Genomic DNA, 20,918 nt, shown 5'->3' with positions numbered 1-20,918 from the left:
ACTGGCCATTCATAATTTGGACGCCAAAATACTCTAACCCGTCCACCCTCTCCATCGTGGCTATTAAGAGGTGGTTGTTCCATGGTGGCATGGTTCCTTCCCCTCTTCTTACTAAAGACCTCTCTGATGTATCCTGGTAGGTTTCCTGACACCAGCAGTTGAGATGCTCTACTTCCTTTAGTTAGGCCTTTACATTGTTAGCTTTGCTTTCTGGCCTGCTGCAGCTGTGTTTCAGAAAACTTGATGAAGCTACAGCAAATGGCTCAGTCCTGGGATGCTGCTGTATTATGGGTGGGGATGGAAGAGGAATGGTCGCCCATCCTAAGGACTTTGACTCAGCCAGACACACACTGACATGTTTAATCCTCAAGCTATGACAGTGAACTGCAATCTCATGTAGCTGTGTACCGATCCAAATCAGACAAGAGCGGTGTGGGGGATCTGTGCTATGACTTCTTCCACTGATTGGCTGTGATGGGTCCAGTGTGCTCGGCAGTGAGAAGCAGAAGACATTACAGTTCCGGATAGCACGTTGGAAACTGATGTGGGCACATACGTCAACTAGTTTATTATCAGTGTCTGTAAATTGGCTGGCAAGTTGCTTGGCAGAACAAGACAGTGGGGCTAAGATCGTAGCCTTTCCCCAGATGTTGAGATCGATGCTGGGGTTGAAGCAAAGATTATGTTGCATTTCTATGAGGTCAGGATCACAGCATGAGTCAGTGTTGTAGTCGAGTCACCAGACTTCGAGTCTCGAGTCCTCGAGTCGATTCCGTGTCACCAAAGAAGAATCCAAGTCGAGTCTGATTTGAGTCCCCATTATCTGAGTCAGAGTCCAAGTCAAGTCCCCATTACCTGAGCCCGCGCCCTCGAGGTGTAATCATGATAAAAATAGGGAGTTGCAGTAATCAATGTGTGATATCACGAGAGCCTGTACCAGCAGGTGTGCTGCATGCTCTGACAGGTAGGGTCTGATCGTCCTGATGTTGTACAGGGCAAGTCGACATGACCGAGCAATCGAGGCCACGTGAACCTTAAAGGTTAGCTGGTCGTAAACTGTGACACCCAGGATCCAGGCAGGTTATTATCTTATCTTATTAGAGAGAGGCAGACAGTTAACATCTTCAAGGACTCTAATCTGAGAAATGGGGTGAGGACATTTCACTAGGGTTGTAGGTCATACTTAATGGCAACTAACAAAGGAGGAATGAGAAAACAGGGCGACTAAGTTTTAAACACACTTACCTGTCTCTAAGGTCTGCTTTCCCCCCGACAACACACCGACAGGAAGAGTTCCTGTTGGGGTCAGGCCTTTGAGTTGTAACACACTTTCGCTTTCCTCCCTAGTCCACAGACAAAACCCATAGATTACATCTCAGCAAGCAGAGTCAAGAGTCACCTTGTTGATTTGTGCCATATACACCTGGTGGTTATGAGGCTGTTCTGGAACAAACAGCTATTAGTTGAACCCTCCTTGAACATTCAACCTGTACCCATACAATGTCTTTGTGGAGTGATAGACTGTCCTACATGCACTAAATACCCTAAATGCCTACAGCCAAAATGCCAACATTTTTATATTAATCATTCGAGTTGGGCAAATTCCACCAAAATAGTAAATGATGATGTTAAGAGGGAATCATCCCAATGTGCAATGACAGGTATTTTTGGGAGGGTGTTTTTTAGCTCCAGTGTTGGACACAGAGCAACGCAGGACCAACTGCATGGACGTTATTTATGCAAATTACATCAGTATGAAAATTACCGAACCCAAAAAATAACCGTGATGGAAGTATAGAATCTGTCTTTTAACTGAGCTTTCTTTTTGATCTGTTTAATTATTTATTAAATTTTACCTTCTTAGTCTGGTTTTTAATTCAGTCACTCATCCAGTCGAGGCAGATTCTCAACATGCGTCTGGTTCTGCTCGAGGTTTCTGCCTGTTAAAAGGAGGTTTTCCTGCCAATGTGCCGAATGTTGCTCAGAGCGACTCATGATGATTCATGTTGGGTCTCTCTCTAAGTAATGTAACAAAGAGTCGGTCTAGACGTGCTCTTTCATAACTTTTGTCTTGAGATAACTTTGGTTGTGATTTGGCGCTATACAAATACAATTTGATTTGATTTTGAAGTTGCTCTTTGGTGAGGAACGCAGACATTTGAAAGGCGAAAGAAACAAAGGCTCTCTTCTGGAAAAGAGTAAAAAGCCTTCACCCTGAAGAAGGCTGTTCTCGCTGCTACGTGTGGGTTGTTTCTCTTGTTTAGCTTAGCTTGTTGTTTTAACACGACCTATCAATGTTTTAAGGATTTTCCCGAGCCAGTTCAAAAGGTTTTTAAATTTTTTCAACTAATTTTTATTTTTGGGAACGTCTGGCCAAGTGACATCTGGGTTTTGGTATTCACTAAATATTTATCTATTTCTGTGTTTCAGTGTTAACTTAAAGCCCTCGCCCCCTTTGCACTGGTCTAACAGGCAGGCTGCTCTACACCTTGCCCACTTGCAGTGTAACAAGGTACCGGCAGCAGCACCGACCTGGAATAACACAGCTTACACAATTAAACAGTCTGGGTGCATCATGACTCATCTTGTGCCAGCTCATTACTCCTTGCAGGAGAGCATTGCATTGTCAAACTCCCTTGTGTGTTTACCCCACTCCTTTCATGTCATTAACACTCCTGGCCTAATGCCTAAGGCAATTTGGTTATTGGGGCCCTGGACATCACTTAGCTTATTGTCATCCATATATACATTTACAGAAGTCAGAAGAAGAAGAAGAAGAGGAAGGAAGAGGTTATTCACAGGGACAGCATTTATGACAGTGTCAGACCTGAGGACTGAGAAGACTCGGGCCATTTTCCCCACAGCACGGATCTTGTTCCGGATGACCTCCTTGCGCATTGCTGAGGTTCCACCTAAAACATGCCCAGAATATCAGGTTAAGACACAGCAAACCACCTCGAGTATTTAATACTATTGCTAACCTCCTTTTTTCTGACATAAATAGAACAATATATTGTAAAAAAAACAAACAAACATGGCGGCAAAGAGAACATTGATCAATGGCTGTAAGAAAGACAAACTAATGGTTAAATGTATTGTATTCACATGGCAGCCGTCTCTGACTTCATGCTTAGAGTGTGGAGCTCAAATGCTGTTATAATATTGTGCTGCTGCAGGCTGCAAGTTGTAAAAACAAAAGGGGATCTGACAAGCTATTAGCATTTCAACACGTGTAGCTGATCAGCCACTGAAAGGACAATGGATGGTGTCAGAATACTATGGAATACATTTGTCACTAGTGGTATTGTTAGCTTGCTATTTGTTTAATGTGAATGTTATGTGCTGTGAATTAGCTGTCAGTATTTAATGAGTTATTAAAAAATATGTTTTCTGGATTGTCCCTACTCATTGTATTTTCAGGTGCCGAACAATTAAGAAGCAGTGAAATGATAATAATTTGTCAGATTTACTTTGTTTTGATGACTTACAACACTTGGAACACAGCAGTGCAACATTTTAACAGCATCTGAGGTTCCCAGGATGGTGATGCCTCAGAGTAGGGCTGGGTGATACGGAAAAAATTATCACAATAAAATGTTTCGTATCAGTCGATATTGATAATTATCACGATTAATGTCAAATCATTATTTCTTTAACGTTCAAAGCCGGGTTTTTGCTCCTGAGTTGTGGTTTAAACATTCTTTGACAAACTACACTTGACCAGCGGAACATTTCACAAAGCTGAGCTCGTAAAACAACCCAAAGAATGTTAAATAAAACAATAAATAGACAAAGAAATCTTGTATTTTTTAGGTGTTTAACAATTAAAAAAGAAAAATCTCAAACAAGCAAAGCCGTTACCCTACAGGTGACGGGCCAGAAAGAAAAGTCTGTCTGCAGTGTCAGGTTTTAAAGCTGCTCTGTGACAGGTCCCAACGTTCCCTCCTGTTCTACTGAAAATGAAATGTGATCTCTAACAGCAATATTAACATCTCTTCCTGTAGAATATGTCAAAGGCGTGGAAAGTAAAGTACTTCAACACCAGTATGCTTTTTCAAAATAAAAGGCCGATCTGGCGTTCTGACTCCCCTCATTTGTAAACGATGCTCTTATTTTGAAGTGTTCACAGGACCGTCTTGTTTTTTTTCTTTATTTTTTACGTTACATTTCCAGGAAGTTTTTTTGCAGATAGTCACTCACAAGGCTCCTTATTGCAGTTCCTGCTTGATTTTTCTTGAAATAAAAATGTAGTCATAAGTCTCACGTAGGCCATAAAGTACAATATGTGAATTCATAATAAATAACAAACAGGTTACAGACGTAACTCTGGTGACATTAGCGTTTGAGGCACAATAGCGCCCCCCTTCCCCGGTGTTTGGACGGTGTAATTACAGGTTTAAATACATCAAACTTTTATTGAACATTTGTTAGATCTTTATCGAGAAAAATTATATTACGATAATTATCGTTTTATAGCCCAGCCCTACCTCAGAGGCAGTATTTTCACCATCATGGTGCACCAAGAACACAGACAACACTCATCGATAATAACAACAAGATTGTCCATACAAACATTTGCAGGATCAAATCAAGATGACAAAATAAAGTAAAACTAATTTTCAGGAATTTCAAGTAAAGACAGTGATGATCACTAAACATAAATGTATCATATTCACAGTGTTTGTGCTCTCTCAGTCTTACCTTCATAGAGGTCATCTCCCTCGGACATGAGCTCATCATCAGAGCAAATGTTCAGTACATTCACCAGCATCTCTGTAACTGTGGGGCAGAGAAGCACTTTTAAAATGGTGACTGGTTTCTGTGATAGTTTTATATACTTCCCCAAATATTAAGTTCAACAGGCAGCGATACAACCTCAAAGCTCAAGTGCCTTTATGCAATAAAGAGCATTTAGCTAGAAAATGCCCAAAGTGTCACGGGGTAAACAACTTAATTAATATAGCTCCATTTTAAACTACAGTTTTAAAATGCTTCTCAAACAAATTAAAGCAGGGTTGAAAAAAGTGCAAGCAGGCGGGATGGAGGCCTGTTCCTGTAACACTAACAGATCGAGATTATTTAATACAAATACAATACAGCTTATTTCTTTTTTTTTGTAGCAAGCAAGCAAGATGGAAATTGTTAGTTCTCACCTACGCTAAAAATCGCAGTTGTGTATATACATATGATGAAACATATGTATATCCACATACAAACAAAGGCGTACATTTAAATGTACAAAATATTGACTTAAAAAAAAGCAAAGGAACAAAACACAAATAAAAAAGGTTTATTTTTCCACCACATTTTACCAGTTAAACAACAAGCATACCTTTCTCTCCAACAAAAGGCAAAGACCAAGTGAAGACATCCATAAAGTTGGGCAACCAGTAAGGGTGGGGCGAGCAGTTGAACTGACGGATGTTCATCACGTTGTTCTCATATTTTAATACTGCGGCTAAGAATGACGAGAAGAGCGAGAGAGATTCAAGGACTGAAGCCTGATAAATACAAGAAAAATACAACAATGAGTGAAAAAGAAAAGACTCAAACCTTTGTTGTTGTAGACATCGAGGTAATTTGGAGCTGAAAAGATAGTGATAAGTGAAGGAAAGCCTGTTGTCTGGCTTTTTCTGTACATCCGATACCTGTTGGGCCAAAAACAAAATTACATTTAGTCTTTTATGATATGCAGAAAACGAATCATCAAATTATAAGCCTACTTACCCTGCATCCTGCGCTTCATGGGCTCTTATTACGGACAGCAAATTATTATTAACCAAAAAGTCACAAACTGCTGAATAACTGCAAAAGAAAAGAGAACCAGAACTGTTAACGTGCATTAGGACACTTCTGATCTTTGTTTTCAGTGTGCCACGCCCTCTGGCCTGTTGAGCTGGGGAGCATCAAGAGTGAGCTCTGCTGGTTGATGTTACTGCCTTTCCTTATCCCACTGTCCCACTAATCCCTAAGACTACACAAGAAATGAGTGGCCGGTCACTATTTCATAGATCAACATCAGGAAAGATGTTTCTGACATTTACCACTAAAATAAATGTCAAACCAGAGCATCCATGTGTAAATCACATTATACGTCTTTGTGTTTCTGCCTACGCTCTAACTACAAACTTGTTCAAACAAGTACCGAAACATTCAGTGTATGAGACGCACTTTTAATACTTTTTTTGTCATCTAAAAAGTGGGCTATGTAATATACACCGGTGCAACCAATATACCAGTGTAAACCTGGTGGGATACCTTGTGTCATCGTTGCCAAACTACATTACTACAAGGACTGTGTTGACGTGCTGCACCGTGCCCGTACTCAGGGGCCACTTTGTTTCAATGGGGAACCAATCACCATCTTTCTAGACTACAAGTGTGGCCAAAGCCCGAGCAGCTGTCACAGACGTGAGCAAGCTTCTCCACGATCACCAGGGAGTTCGGTACGGAATAATGTTTTCAGCTCGTCTCTGGGTTACGTACAGGGGGGAGGACATGGAATCTACTGATACGGACAAAGCTATGGCTTATGCCAAGAAAAACATTTGATACAATTATTTGTATGTATTCTGGGAGTTAAGTATTACGTTATCTGTGGAGTTAAGTGAAGCTGCAGGATTAGTGATGAATCTAATACCTGAAAAAGTAGGAACATCCTCTGACGGAGTTATGGTTAAAGTGTTCAGAGGTCTTTTCACTGCCATAGTCCTCACCAGGGTCAGCCCAGATCAGGTCACACATTGGCCCAAATGCTGGAGGCTCTTTAAATCTGTCCAACTGTTGAGCACAAAACACAAACATACACTTACGATGATTTAGAATGACTTCTTATAGTACGCAAAAAACAATAACTAATATTTTAATACTGTTATCAACAGAAAGATAGCAGAGGAGAGAGTCAGTGGCTGATGACTTACTTTTCTTATGTCATCTAGGCAGTTGATTTCTGGTGAGAGCCCGCCGTGTACACACAGGAACTGTTGGTTGAGCAGGGCCGCAAGGGGCAGGCAGTCAAAGGCCTCCATACAAGCGTCATATACCCGCTCTGAGTATTTAATTTTACCTTCAGGAATCAGAAACACAATAAAATACGGTTAATTTCTGTAGGTCATCAAACATACTAATAATGTGACATTCGTTTTATAAAGGATAGCCACTAGTAGACCAGTATGTCGACACATTTCTGGTGTTAAAACATGCAGTATATTCTATTAGGGACCTGACAGTTCAGCTGCTGGCCCCATTGTTTTTGACAATTTTATTCTTCTTCTTCCTACCAGGAAAATTGACTCCCACACATGAAAGTAAACTGAACTTTGCATGGATTCAGTCCGATGCCAAACTCCCTTAACCGGCTTTGTGGGCTATTTGTCCTGATAGTGGAGCTACAGCGACTGTCTGAAGTTTAAACTTCATAATGAATCAGTTAATAAATACATTTAGAAATCAGAGCTTTTTTGACCTTCAGTTTGTCATTTAGGGAGTGATCAATTATTGTCAAAATAATTTTATAGACACTCCTATGCTGTTTAGATAAAGTAAACAAATTATCATTATAATTATGAATATTTGCCACTCGTTTGAAATCTGCCTTCACATGCCCGGACATCTATTATCACAATCCTTAAGGCTTTGTTTGAAAACACCGATGTGTCTCAGCATCTCATTTGTCTAAGTCTAAGTCTAAAGTTGTGAGTTTAAAAGTGCTGGAAATGTTGAAGTGATGCTAAACAAACATCACATACCTACTCGAATTTAAGTTATGTGCCTAAAAGGTTCAACGATGAATTTGGATGGATCTGAAAAGTTCTGCTCAAAACGCCAGCAGGGGGCAAGCTCAGTTGTGGTAGCAGTAGCTTGCCGTGGCACATCCGGTAGCTGCCGCAAGCTGCCAGGGGAACTGCCAGTAGCTACCGTGACCTGCCACGACCTGCCAGAGCTGTGGTGGCAGTTTTGGTGGCTGTCAGGACCTGCCGGGGGAACTGCCCGTAGCTACAGAAATGCCCGGGCCTGATTGCTGCTTCTCAGAAGTTTTTTTGCTATCTTTTACAGTTTATGAATAATCACTGTTTTTTACACTCAAATGTAGGAAATCTTCTCCTTTACCAATTTTGAAGCCAACTTGATTATCAGTTTTGGCACAATGAGCTTCAAAGCAACAGGAGCGCCCAAAAACTCTCCATCTACCATAATGTTAAATTTGACTTCACTTCCTCGGGGCAAACCCATTGTAGCACATTTCTGTCATCACAGACATAAGAAACACATCTACACCTTCAGCAGACTCTCTACATGCTCACAGTATCATCCGTTGGCTGATAACTTTTGCCCCTTAAAATGAGCACTATTTGGAAGTGTTCAGTTTTATCTCACTTAAATCTACTGTCTCAGCTGTCTAAGCTCTCTCCAGCTGACTGAGAGGAGCTCATCAGTGCAGTCAACACGCAGACACACTCAAACACACACACGATATTCAACTTTCTTTTCACCTCTTTTACAGTTTCAAGGGATTTTGTTGCATTTAACATTTCTATCTATCCGTCTGTCTATCGTTCTCCCTCGCTATATCTGTCCACTTCTCTCATTCCACCTCTCTCTCAGTTTTCTGCCTGACTCTTCGCTGTTACTCTCTTTGTCTCTCTCATTTAGTCCCTCCACCTTCTTTATTCTCTCCATGTCTTCTTCCTTTTTCCTCTATTATTCCTCCTTCATCATTTCCTGCATCTTCATAATCGTTTAGCTCCCAGGTTGTTCTGCAGTGCAGTCAGTCGTTCAACAGTTAACTTCATTTCTACATGTTCAGCAGTGTGATGTACATGACTTCAGCAGTGACACATATGACTGTACGTCCATGCACAGCTCCAACACTATAATTAAATTCGCTGACGACAACGCCGTCATCGGCTGCATCACGGGTGGTGATGAGACGGCCCACACACATACACTCACTCACACACCAGAGGTTGTTTAAAATAAAGGTCAGCAAATACAATCTGAGGGGAACATTCTTTTTTATTCTATTTCTATTTTTGTACATATCTTATTCTATTTTTTACATGTATTTTATTTTGTATTATTCTGCTACTGTGAAGTTTCTTGAATCTTGAATCAGTGTTCTGCAATTCATTTCAGCTTTCAGCATCCCCACGCACTTTTTGCAAGGACATTTTTCTAGTTTCCTTAAACTTTTATATTTTATTATTACTTTTATGATATGGTTATAGAGGAAAAGATTAAAATTAACATTACAGGGGCGCTGTTTAGCTCAGTTGGTAGAGCAGGCGCCCCATGTACAGAGGCTACAGTCCTCATCGCACTGATCACGGGTTCGACTCCCGGTTTGCCGATCGTTTGGTGCATGTCATCCCCCGCTCTCTACTCCCAGCATTTCCTGTCTATCTTCAAGCTGTCCTATAAATAAAGCCAAAGGCCAAAAAAATAGCAAACCTGAAAACCTGCTATAATTATGGTTATTTCTTTGTTTTTGAATAGCTTTAATGACTTTTTGTTTATGCTCCTATTGTACATCTAAAACTACATCCTGTTGGTTAAGGATTCATGATCGGTTAACGTGCGTATAAACTGTACCATACTAAGTCCTGATACCCAGGTTTGGTGTGTAATCTGACACCTGATTGATACAAGCCATTCTGAAGTAGTAAAGAGAGCGAGGAGCCGTTTGACTGGTTTTCATATGGCTGAAAGAATCGCTATACACTTACATTCCTGTTTGAAGGTGAAGTACTCTGTGAGGTGCCGGCACTCGTGGTTCCCACGCAAGAGGAAGAGTGTGGTGGGGTGGTTGATCTTGAGCGACCAGAGGTAGAGAACACACTGAGAGAACAAACAGCAAGAGAGTAAAGGTGAGATGAGGGGAGGCGAGGGAAGAGTCAAAGATGTGTGCTGATGGTAATGGACAGACATTGAAAGGTATGCTGGAAGTGAAAGTGCTTTAAAATCAGCTGCTGACAAATCTCTAATTCACTTCCCATTTTAAACAAACCTCAGCGTCTCTAAATAACGTACCTGTCCCTGTCTCACTTACCTCCTGTTGTTTTTGTCATTATACCACACTAGAGCTGCAACTCTAAATATGTCTATTAAATTACGCAGAGCCCCAGTGTGACATATTCACACATCTTGTTTAGTCCAAACAAGAGTCGACAGCCCAAACATCTTCAGTTTACAAAGATACAAAACTGTGAAAAGCAGCAGATGTTCACACCAGAGATGTTGGAACCAGAAGGTTGAAGCTTTCTGTTAATAAACTAATCTATAGATGACCTTCTTTTTTTTGCTTTATTACAAACAAAAAACCCAAAGATTCATTAATAATATTTGCAGGGGGGGGAAGATTTACTCTAGTGCACAACAATGAACACGGAAGCAGAATAAAAGAAAGTTAAAAGCTGTTAAATCGTAGGACTCCTGCTGCCAGGACAATTAGATAATTAAATAAAAAATAGAAAATAAATGTGCAAGTAAATCAGAATTAGAGTGGGGCTGCAACCAACAACTCTCTGAAATTGCTTAAAAACCTAACCCTCTGGTCGCCCTTTTTGGCACTATTGGAGAGGATGATGCGTGCCTGACTCCTTGCCGTGCATTATCCTTTGCCTCTCTCATTGCCAGGAGTGCAGTACTGCTAAGATAAAGGGATGCATCCCTGCCCACCCATGCTGAATGGTTGAGGGACAACCATTGAGCAATGTTTACGTCCCATCTAAACCTGAAAAACACATTCCTCATTCTCTGGCAGTAACAAAACATTTGAAAAAGTGTGGGGACCTTTCCTGAAGTAATACCGAAACCTTCAGGTGAACTAAATAACTAATATTCCTGTCTCTTTTATTGTATAGTGTTTCTTTGCAATTTCCTTTCTCGTTTGCTCTTTCAGCAACTTAATGTTTAACTCCAAAGTTTAAGTATTTTTATAGTATGAAATCCTGGCTGATAGATGAGACACTAAATAGGAATGAGGGATTTTATGGAAGTTACCTGCAATATATACAGTACTGTGCAAAAGTGTTAGGCAGGTGTGAGAAAATGCTGCTCTCACTGTACATTTTATATATTTGTTTTAAACAATATTCCTGAGGAAACAAACAAATTTAGTAGCTATTTTGACAATAGGTCACCATCTTGAATTTGAACTATTACTTTATACGATGGGGATGATGCAACTGGACAAACCAGTAGTTCCAATACAGAGAAAGACACTGATGTCGTGCAGCTGCAACTATTTCTATTTTCCTTTAACTCCTCCCCTGGTGCTTTTTGAGGCTGTTGCATGCAGTGTACATAAAATACACAGCTCCAAGCATCATAAAACCACAGTGCACAACAGATAGTATAATTAACCATTGTGAGAACCATAATGGGACACACTGTCATCCAGTTTAGTTTACCTTTATCATATTACATAAACTATTTATCTGAGTGCAAGCACTGGCTCTATTTAACTGGGATACAAGAGGTCAACTCCAACTACTGTTCTCTGCCATGTTTATGCAAATAGCTAGCTAGCTTAAGCTTGAAGAAGACACTGCTTATGAGCAATGAATGCGCAGTCAGAGTAAGCGCACGTGGCAAGGCAGATATGTAGACAGATAGGTCACAACCTGCACAAGCTCATTCTGGCCTGGTACAGCCAAGGATAAGAGACATTTTTCTTTTTAAGTTCAGCGCTTTTAAATTATTGATTCCTGTGGGAGAATTTTAACGAATAGAACTATAAATGTTCGACAAAAAATTGCCTACCCTTGTTTTCATTTTGTAAATTATAACACGAACAGGAACATTTTCCACTACATAGCTTTTACAGCAAAGTACAAATGTTCTTTTCTGTCATTCTTAACACAACGCTGAGAATTATACTATCTGAAAAATAAAGTTTTTTAACTGTAAAACAAACCAATGAAAAAGATTAAATGTTCAACAACTTACCTCAATACTGAAATATCCTCGATCTACGTAGTCGCCGAGGAAGAGATACCGCGTGTTACTGGGTGATCCACCCACTTCAAACAACTTCATAAGGTCAAAGAATTGGCCATGGACATCGCCACATACTGCAAAGAGAAGAACAAAGAGGTGTTTGCTTAGTCTCGGCTCTGTCTGTGTTCTCAAAGCAGCCACACAAAACAAAACAAGGTCAGCAGGGTCTCCGACTGGAACACAGGAGCAGGACTCGGTAGGGCCTTGGATTGGAACAGTCACTCCTGCCCCTGTGTTCCAGTAACACAGGACAGAAAACTTCTCGTGTTCTGAGGCTGAACTATAAAAAAACAAATAGTTCACATTCACACTCTCAACCAACGGGACAGGGGTGTGAATGATTTAAAATTACCCGATCACACTCAAGTTTTCTAATTTATCAAACCGACGGACAACTTAATATTTTCCCATCGCTGTTAAAAATAAATCCGTCATCGACAGAAGTACAATTACATGAGATCACCCACTGCAGGCGTTACACACGTGAGCCTGTTGTTAAAGTGGTTAAAGTTCCTTGTTTGCACTTGTCTTGAGACGGCCTCGGTGAGATAGCCAGAGATATTGCATCACATTTTAGCCTGCACTTTCCAGCCAATATTCTATTACCCAGTATTGAAAGTCTCCCATGTTTTTGACATAGGCCTGAGTGAACATTGCTTTTTGTTTAACTGTTAACATAGAATGGGTTCATTTGTTCTTAAAACTAGTGTTTTTTTAACTGGATAAACGTGGGTCTCCGTTCCCAAGTTTTTACTGTCCTCATAAGGACGGTCCTTGTAACCCTCAGAAGCGCACATTGACTTGATGCAGTCAGCCACATGCTAGGTTTTGACCTAGTCTCGTTATATTCTTAGAAAGGTTGGAAAAATGCAGTTAAACCGGTGGAAAAAAATATATATATATCACTAATCTAAAATATATATCAAAGTGTTGTTTGCTTTTCGCGGGAACGGTATGTATCACAAAATGAAAAGGGGTACTCTACTCAAAACATGATTCTAGCTCTTTCTGATCCAGCTCCAATGTAAGAGAACGTATCTGGTCTGGGTTCAAGTAATCTAAGAGGTTCTTCTTAATATCCTCACTCAGCCCTGTTTGGTCCTCTTCTGGCTTTAAGAATTTATCAGATGCAGGAATGGTAGAGCAATACATTACCCTATTTAAAGAAGGTTATACCCTATTTCACCATTAGGATTGTCCTGCCCCGCCTTTCTCTGTTTCTCTCTCCCTGCCTGTGTCTGCTATGTTGACTTTCATCATGAGCTGTATGTTTTACAAAGACAATCACAGAACCCGCTTTTTGAATTTTTCATCCACAATTCGGTTTTCACAGCAGCAGCTGAGCAGCACATGAAGGAGGCTCGACGTTAAAAACGTTGCATGCCGAAACTAATGACCGTATATGTAGATGGACGACGCGTCTCCATCTGCTCCCATTGTACGAAAGCGATGGCAAAATAGCCCCCGTGATAGGTGTTGCCTGCTTGCGATGGTGACGTCATTTGGAGCCAGAGACTGCGCAGTAGAGATCGGCTGCGTGTTTAACAGCAGAACAGCTTCTCTGTGTTGGTCTGAGGTTATCGTTCACAGGTATGGAAACTTCAGTGACTGTAGTGATTGTTTTAGATACGTCTCCTCTCGCTGATCATCCTCCACTCTGCTAAACCATAACTGATTGGCTGCAGGAGCTGTATTGGTCAACAGAGCTGTCAATCATCATTTTAACAGCATCAAATAACTAATTACAAATAAACTTGTCAGATAAATGAACACATACATCAGCATGATAATAACTAACTATAATGACAGAAACCATGTTTGAGAAAAATGTATTTGGTGTGTATTTTGATTTTATAGTTTGACTCATGTCCCATCTGTTAACATGGAGGAGGCGGGCTTTATGAGCTATACTGCAGCCAGTCAGGGAGCTGTCATGTCATCCATCTTTTTAAACAATCTATGGTTGAAATGAACAAAAATGATGTGGTTATGAATGACTCAGTTGCACTTTAGTTTGATTTTTAGTAATCACTCAATCTTGGATGAAGATTATTTTTGCCGACCAATCACAGCAATCACGGGAAATCACCCAAACGTTTTTTAATTAGAAGAAACAAGATGCAAATTCAGAAACGATGCCAATTCAAAAACACATACCGAAGTAAACAAAAAAATAATTCAACGGAACAACTGAAACACGCTGCAAAGGAAAAAAACACGCTGCAAATACAGGAACGATGCAAAGACAAAAACACACAAACCCAGAAAACGCATTCAAAGGAAAAACGCTGCAAATCCAGTCAACACAACGGAAGCGCTCCAGGCCTGTAGGGGGCGCTCGGTGTAACAGGTTGATTTTTGATGGGAGAGAGAGAGGGGGACGAGACAGTGAATTTATTGATTATCAGACCATGTAACCTGAGACGCCGCTGGAGCAGAGTGTCTCTGTTGGCCAAGTACCACTGACAGCTGTGCAAAAACACAACTTTATAACAAGAGATCACACAACTTTTGTTAAGAAATGGCTAAAGACTGACAGATAGCTTTGCTAAAGTAAGCACTGCTTAGTGTAGGCATTAGCCAGCAGCTAGCTGCAGGCTACTTTTCGATGACTGCCTGGTGTCAGGCTCTGAGGACTGGATTTGCAGCGTTTTTCCTGAGTTTGTTTGTGTATTTTTGACTTTGCATCGTTTGTGTATTTGCAGTGCGTTTAATGTTAATGCATTTGTTTCAGCTTTTTGCAGCACCTTTTTTTTAATTTGCAGCATGTTTCCGTTGTTGCTTTCGTTTTGGACTTTTGCATGTGTTTTTGAATTGGCATTGTTTCTGAATTTGCGGCTTGTTTTATTCTAATGGAAACCTTTTGGGCCGTTGCAGCGCGATTGCCCTTGTCGGCCACCGTAGTTATTGATACGGGCACAGATGTACAAGTTTGTAGTACAAAAACATTAATAATTACACACAGAAAATGAGTGCCACAGAGCTTACTTTTATTATCTAAATGAGTGTCAGTCATAACAGAGCTTTGTCTGACACATCTGTCTCCATGTGTCTGTTTAAAGGGGCTATATGTAAGATTTGACATATACTGATTTTTTATTTCCAGTGTGTGAAGGGATAGTAGAGGAACTGATAAACTGAGACCTTCCCAAGAGGAAACAAGAGGATGTGGCGTATCTGTGCGTTCGCAAGTACCTCTGCCAAGAGCTCATTCTCCACCACTACAGTCAACAACACCAGACAAAGCAAGCTGTGAAATGGAGCTGGATAAAGCCAACAAACGACAGCACCCACAACAACACCGACACAAAGTACACACAAGAATAAAAACAAAAAAAAGTTTTATCTTGTGAAGCCAGTCTGGCTTCACAAGATAAAACAGGAATGTGATCGACGTCAGGGGGAAAACTAGAGTCAACATTGGCAGGGCATGCGAATCACGGAGACCTCCGATTGCTTTTGGGGATCAAAACAGACCCACAACTTATTGTTGTCATGGAAACAAAACCTGCGTGCAGGGTTTTTTCTCTCACAGCACAAGTGCTTCATCCCAGCTCTCTCCAGCCGCCCTGCCCCACTTGGCTAATGTTCGCTAATGCCTGCTAAAATTTGCTGGTTCGCTGGCGTAATTTACCGTTTGGTAACGAAGCACAATGCTGGAGTCATGCGCATCACCCAGCTCTCTCCAGCCGCCCTGCTCTGCCTTGCCAATGTTCGCTAATGCTTGTGATGATTTGCTGGTTCGACGTCATACTTTGTTGTTTGGTTACGAGCTAATTAGCATGCTCGCTAACGTTATGACAACCAAAATACTATCCGAGTGTGTATGTCAGTGTCGTCAGTCTAGCTCGACAAATAACTTCGCCCCTAACATGATATTAACTTAGTATTAAGTATTATGACAAACAGTGTTGAGTTTGGACAACATGACACCGGTCAATGAACATGTCTCGTGAAAAGTAAACAGCCGGTGAGTTCCGAGATAGAGTCACTCTCTTACAAGGTGATCAGAGGTGAGCGTCAGCAACAAAACAGTGCTGCAAGTATGAAGAGAACTGAGTGTCTTATTTAAAGATATTAAGGCAAAGCCAGTATTTAAGCTTATTAAATTATTTTAACTCTTATTTTTATTTTAACTCTCAACTTCCTTTAAAGGAGGATCTCCCTCTTTGCCCTGTCAACCTGCCAACCCTAGAAATATTAAGGTTTCCAGACGCGCCTTTAACGTTACAGGATCATTTTCAGGCTCTTGATGAGCATCTGCAAGTCTACCTGTTATAGGTGCCTCAACTTCAAGCATGCACTTCTCTTGGCGGAGGATGTTGGCCCCGTCGTTGATGATCTTTAGAGCGACCTCTTCCTCCAGCCTGCCCTCTTTGACGAGGTGATTGCGGAGCAGCTCAGCGTTAGGCTTTCCACCTTCATAAAGCTCTTGCACAGTCAGCTTGTGTTGTGGAGGGTAGGGCACAGCTGGTGAAGAGAAAAAGGGAACAACACGTATTGAATTAACAAGTTCTAGCTCATATATAACACATATGACCCCTGAAATAAACATGGAGGAGATGGAGTGTTCTGCAGCTCAGACTGCAGAGGCTTGGCTGTAATCATGACATGCAACATTTGCATTGACAGAGGTGAGAAGAAGTTATTGCCATAGGAGAAGGGACACACACACACACACACACACACACACACACACACACACACACACACACACACACACACACACACACACACACACACCTATATGATAATGACAGACAATAAGAAGCCTCATACCTCACTTCACCCATCCTCGCTCAGTAATCTGCTCTATACCACCTACACAATCCTTCACTGTCATTATAAAAGTCGATGCTTTCAAGGCCGAGACCTGAGCGCTTCATGAGCAAAACTTGGTTGATAGCAAAACATCCAAAAATGGAAAATGTGTCTGTGCTAAAGAGAGGATCCAGCAGACCAGCAGACATAGACAGCTATTTCCAAAGAAGGTAAAGACCTTCTTTTAATACAAATGTGAGACAAATATGTCAAACTCAGTGTGTATTTTTATTATTTGGGGGGAAATATTCACTCGCAAAGCACGATATTTTAGGGCATTAGGTGAAGAAGTGTAGCTCTGACTCTACTGTGTGTTACACGGGAACAGAGTTCCTCCTCCTCAGGCAGCCAGCTCTCTCTATAGCCAGGCTGTGCTCACTGAGACTCTGTACTTAGTCAAGGCTTTTCCTAATTTAGGAGTTTTTATGTAATCAAAAATGTAACTCTGCCAAGGTGTAAACAGTGCAGATAATTGCTGTAAGATTGGCAGCACAGATTCCTTTGTTCATACACCTCCAGGAGCAGACAGTTCCCAGCAAAGCTGCACTTGCTCGAAAACAATAGTAGAATGTGATCCAAGACGTCTCACTTCCAGGGCTTATGAGGTATTAAGGAATTACAGCTTGTATGCTTAATAACAAGCAAGGCACACACCAAATACATAATAGCACCAATTAAGAATGGTTTAGAGATAGGTAAGCAGGTATTTTCATCAGTGTCGGCATGGAATGCACAAGCGTGCAAAAGGAAAAGGAGGGCCGTATAAGAGTGAAGGGTAGCCTAATGTATCACAAACTCAGGGCTGTATCTCACACTGGACTTCAGAGGTGTGTGTGAATGTAGGAGCTGATCCACTGACATTCTGTGGCTTTTAAAGCGACGTTTGAGACACACTGTTCGATTTGTTGCTGGTGGCATTAAAGCAAAAGGCTGTGAATGTGGGACTGCTGGTGGTGTGTGACCTTACGGAGGACATGTAGGGAACTGATGCTGGTTAGGCTGCAAACTATAACCGGGGCTGCAAAGCAGAGAACATAGTCAACTCGACTAGCCTACGCTTAAGACGAGCCGTCATGCATAGCACAGTGTGGTATAAATAAACATTAAGTGCTCCCAAGCCAACAAGGCACAGCCGCAAAGAGAGCTGTAAGCTGAGGTACGAGCCTTAAGAACAGATTAGGTAAAGCCTCTATAAGCAAGGGCTTCCAGATACAGTGTCTGTTTATTTAAAAGCCTTGTCACACTGATGAAAGGCAAGTACAAACAATGCAGACTGTGTAGAAACACAAAAGTGGAAACATAATCGTCATTGCTCAAATGTATTCGTGCCTGTGGGCCGGCAGTAATTATAACCCATGCTAGACGATTAAAGTCGGTCTCATCGTCTAATAACTTAACACACAGCTCAACAGATACGATCCAACTGCACAAAAAAAACAAATGATTTAATTTAATTAAGTAAATTAATTAAATGATCCTGCACAATAAAAGCTTCATTTGTATCTGTGTTTGAACAGACTGGTCCGTCTGTTCAAACACAGATACAAGTGAAGCTCTAGCTGTCAGTAAACAGACTTGTTGTGCGGTAAGAGAAAACAACAGGACGGATGAAGTGAAGTGAGCCTTTCATTTACATGACACATAATGTAATCTAATTATCTAATAAGGAAAAAAATAATACATGTTAATCTGCAGCCACCGCCCTGGTGTTCCTGTCTGGCATATTTAGCATTAATGTCTGAAGAACTCAAAAAAGCAAACACGACAGAAACCACACGCTGCTGTACAACATCAACACATCCACCGTCTGGCATAACAACAAACAACTCAAGAAACAAAGACACGACTATCCACCATCCTGCCCGCCAAGGATCATGTTTGGACAGTGATACAGGGCAGTGTCTAAAATATGACCACTATTGTGACAATATCAGCACAATAGAATGAATTACAAAGATGCGGCTGGGTGGACATGAATAAAGCAGACTGTGGCTGGATGAATCATGGAGACCACTTCAGATTGCTTTAATTATCAGTGAATGACCTACCTCCACAAGCTAAATAGCCAGGTCACGGTTTTGTCTTTATATCTTGTATCTCTTTGATTTGATTAGTAACGCAGATCACGTTTAACACGGCAATAATCCATTTCAATTTGTATCAAATTTGACATCAACCTTCGTCACATTAAGCAACGGATATAAAAAAAACAGTTGTCTTCAGTCAGTGAAGGAGGCATCACAGACCTATCATTACACAATATGTCCACACACCATGTTGGGAGAAAACTGATTAAATGACAAAGTGATAGAGATATCAGGTCGACTGCAAACAATACGCAGCAGTGAATGGGCTTATCTGACTAGAGAAGCATAATTTCAAGTAGTCTACCAGTTAAGCCCTCTTACAGCGACCAGCTAGACTGGAAACACCACTGCAATTACCTGAAGGCATACACCAAGGATCAGGTGATAAAGATGTTATGTATTGCATAAATAAATATGCTTAAAAACTGCACGGAGAGTAGAACATATATGTTCTTCCTCTCCTCTTCCCTGTCAAGTTCCTTCCCTCTCTCTTGGCCATGTGACTGACCACGTAGGGAACATCACCGGGGATATTCTTTCCACAATTAACTCACTTACTCCCTGCTTACTCACACTTCAGCATTCCAGTCCCCTTGCAGGACACTTTCCAAGTGCAGACAGATGGACTGTGATAGCATCAAATTGTAGTAGTGGTGGCAGTGCTGCTAACATAGTTGAAGTTTCTTTGGGGAGCTACCTCAGAATTGGCTCTGCTTGTCCTGTCTTGTGCCAACACAACAAATGGTGTCCAGTACGTCCAATGAGCAGTGACAACCTCAGTGTGAATAAATGTATCTTGTCATTCTCTGCTGGTAACCAGAGCAGAATTGCTTGCAAGATTTTATCCATTCTAAATGTCAAGGAGACTGGGCGCTGATTTAGGTCAATTTCTGACCTTTGATTGACCTGTTTTGATTTATTTAAAGGGGTGTATTACTAATACCAGTAGACAGCTATGGAGGGAGATCATATCATATTAAGTTCTATCCGAAATAATCCCCCCAAAAATCGCAGTCATCCACAGACATCTGAGCATCTCCCAGTAAAAGCAATTCCTGAGAAGCCCTCATGGATGTCACTATCATGGTTTATACAAATGAAGGAATAATTACTCCATGTACGACTTTTGAGGAATATCAAAGCACCCTCACTGGCATATAACTGCTATAATAATATATAATGTAGCCTTTGACAGGTAGGGCTTCAGACAACGTTTTTCCAAAAGCTACAGGTGTTTTTTAATTCATGTGAAAGCTACCAGCCACAGAAAGAGGGATACGGAGCTTGTAATACAGCACGCGTGTAAAAATGACGGAAAACACCCACCTTTTATCAGCCGCTCCGTTGTAGACTGTTTCTCCGATTTGTCTTTGTCTTTATCCTTTCCTGACATATTTGCTTCGTCGGTAGGCTTAGTTGGGGAATACAATCTTGTACAGTTCTCTTGCCAGCGAGCCCGAAGACAAGCTATCACATCAACCTGGTGGTCAGCTCAGTCTCGATCTTCTGTCGTTGTCCAAGGCAACAAATTGTATGTTTTCTCTCTCCAACAGTTAAGAATAGTTAGCGATGGAAATCAAGCTCTTTGATTAGCTAATTACCTAGCTTGATTGTAGCACCATTGATGCTAGCGAATATTTTACGTTCAGTTAGAACACAAATGAGTGGTTTTAATAAAAAGGTTGAAATGTGCTAATTAAAAAACAACGTAGGTGACTGGTACTGCAAGTAATACCTGTGTATTATCCAGTGGGAGGCTGCCGATATCAACTAATCCGATTTAATGTTAGTTACCTTACTCTTTCTCAGCTAGTTAGCCAGCTAACATCTTGACGTATTCGCAAGACGGTGGGCAGGCAAAGGCAGCAACGAAAGGCTGGCTCTTCATCTTCTATGTGGAGGCAGTGTTTGAGAGAAAAATGACGGTTGCACGTGAATTCACGTTTATTTAGTAAGCTAGTAAGCACCGAGTGTCCTTCTAAGATGCAGGAAGCGTCTTGACAGTGTATC

General features: G+C 41.1%; 1 protein-coding gene across 3 annotated transcripts in view; it reads right to left on the bottom strand.

Moving 5' to 3' along the window:
* The window catches only part of ppp3cca (protein phosphatase 3, catalytic subunit, gamma isozyme, a), a 25,990-nt gene extending 5,072 nt beyond the window's left edge, over window positions 1-20,918 (bottom strand). For all 3 annotated transcript variants that reach the window (XM_069683833.1, XM_069683834.1, XM_069683835.1), the window contains exons 1-12: window positions 20,235-20,918; window positions 16,273-16,470; window positions 11,950-12,074; window positions 9,726-9,837; window positions 6,921-7,066; window positions 6,641-6,780; window positions 5,728-5,805; window positions 5,554-5,648; window positions 5,333-5,458; window positions 4,702-4,779; window positions 2,828-2,912; window positions 1,246-1,343 (exon numbers count right to left, since the gene is read on the bottom strand). In XM_069683833.1, the coding sequence (XP_069539934.1) occupies window positions 1,246-1,343; window positions 2,828-2,912; window positions 4,702-4,779; window positions 5,333-5,458; window positions 5,554-5,648; window positions 5,728-5,805; window positions 6,641-6,780; window positions 6,921-7,066; window positions 9,726-9,837; window positions 11,950-12,074; window positions 16,273-16,470; window positions 20,235-20,301 (1,348 nt within the window). In that variant the 5' untranslated portion in view covers window positions 20,302-20,918. The remainder of the gene's footprint in view (window positions 1-1,245; window positions 1,344-2,827; window positions 2,913-4,701; window positions 4,780-5,332; window positions 5,459-5,553; window positions 5,649-5,727; window positions 5,806-6,640; window positions 6,781-6,920; window positions 7,067-9,725; window positions 9,838-11,949; window positions 12,075-16,272; window positions 16,471-20,234) is intronic.

This window comes from Semicossyphus pulcher, unplaced genomic scaffold (genome assembly GCF_022749685.1).
Source record: "Semicossyphus pulcher isolate SPU_LCO1_2020_fin unplaced genomic scaffold, fSemPul1.0.p SCAF_6, whole genome shotgun sequence".
NCBI classification, from domain to species: Eukaryota; Metazoa; Chordata; class Actinopteri; order Labriformes; family Labridae; genus Semicossyphus; species Semicossyphus pulcher.
Note: the sequence above shows the minus strand (reverse complement) of the source record. Positions and strands in the feature narration are given on the sequence as shown.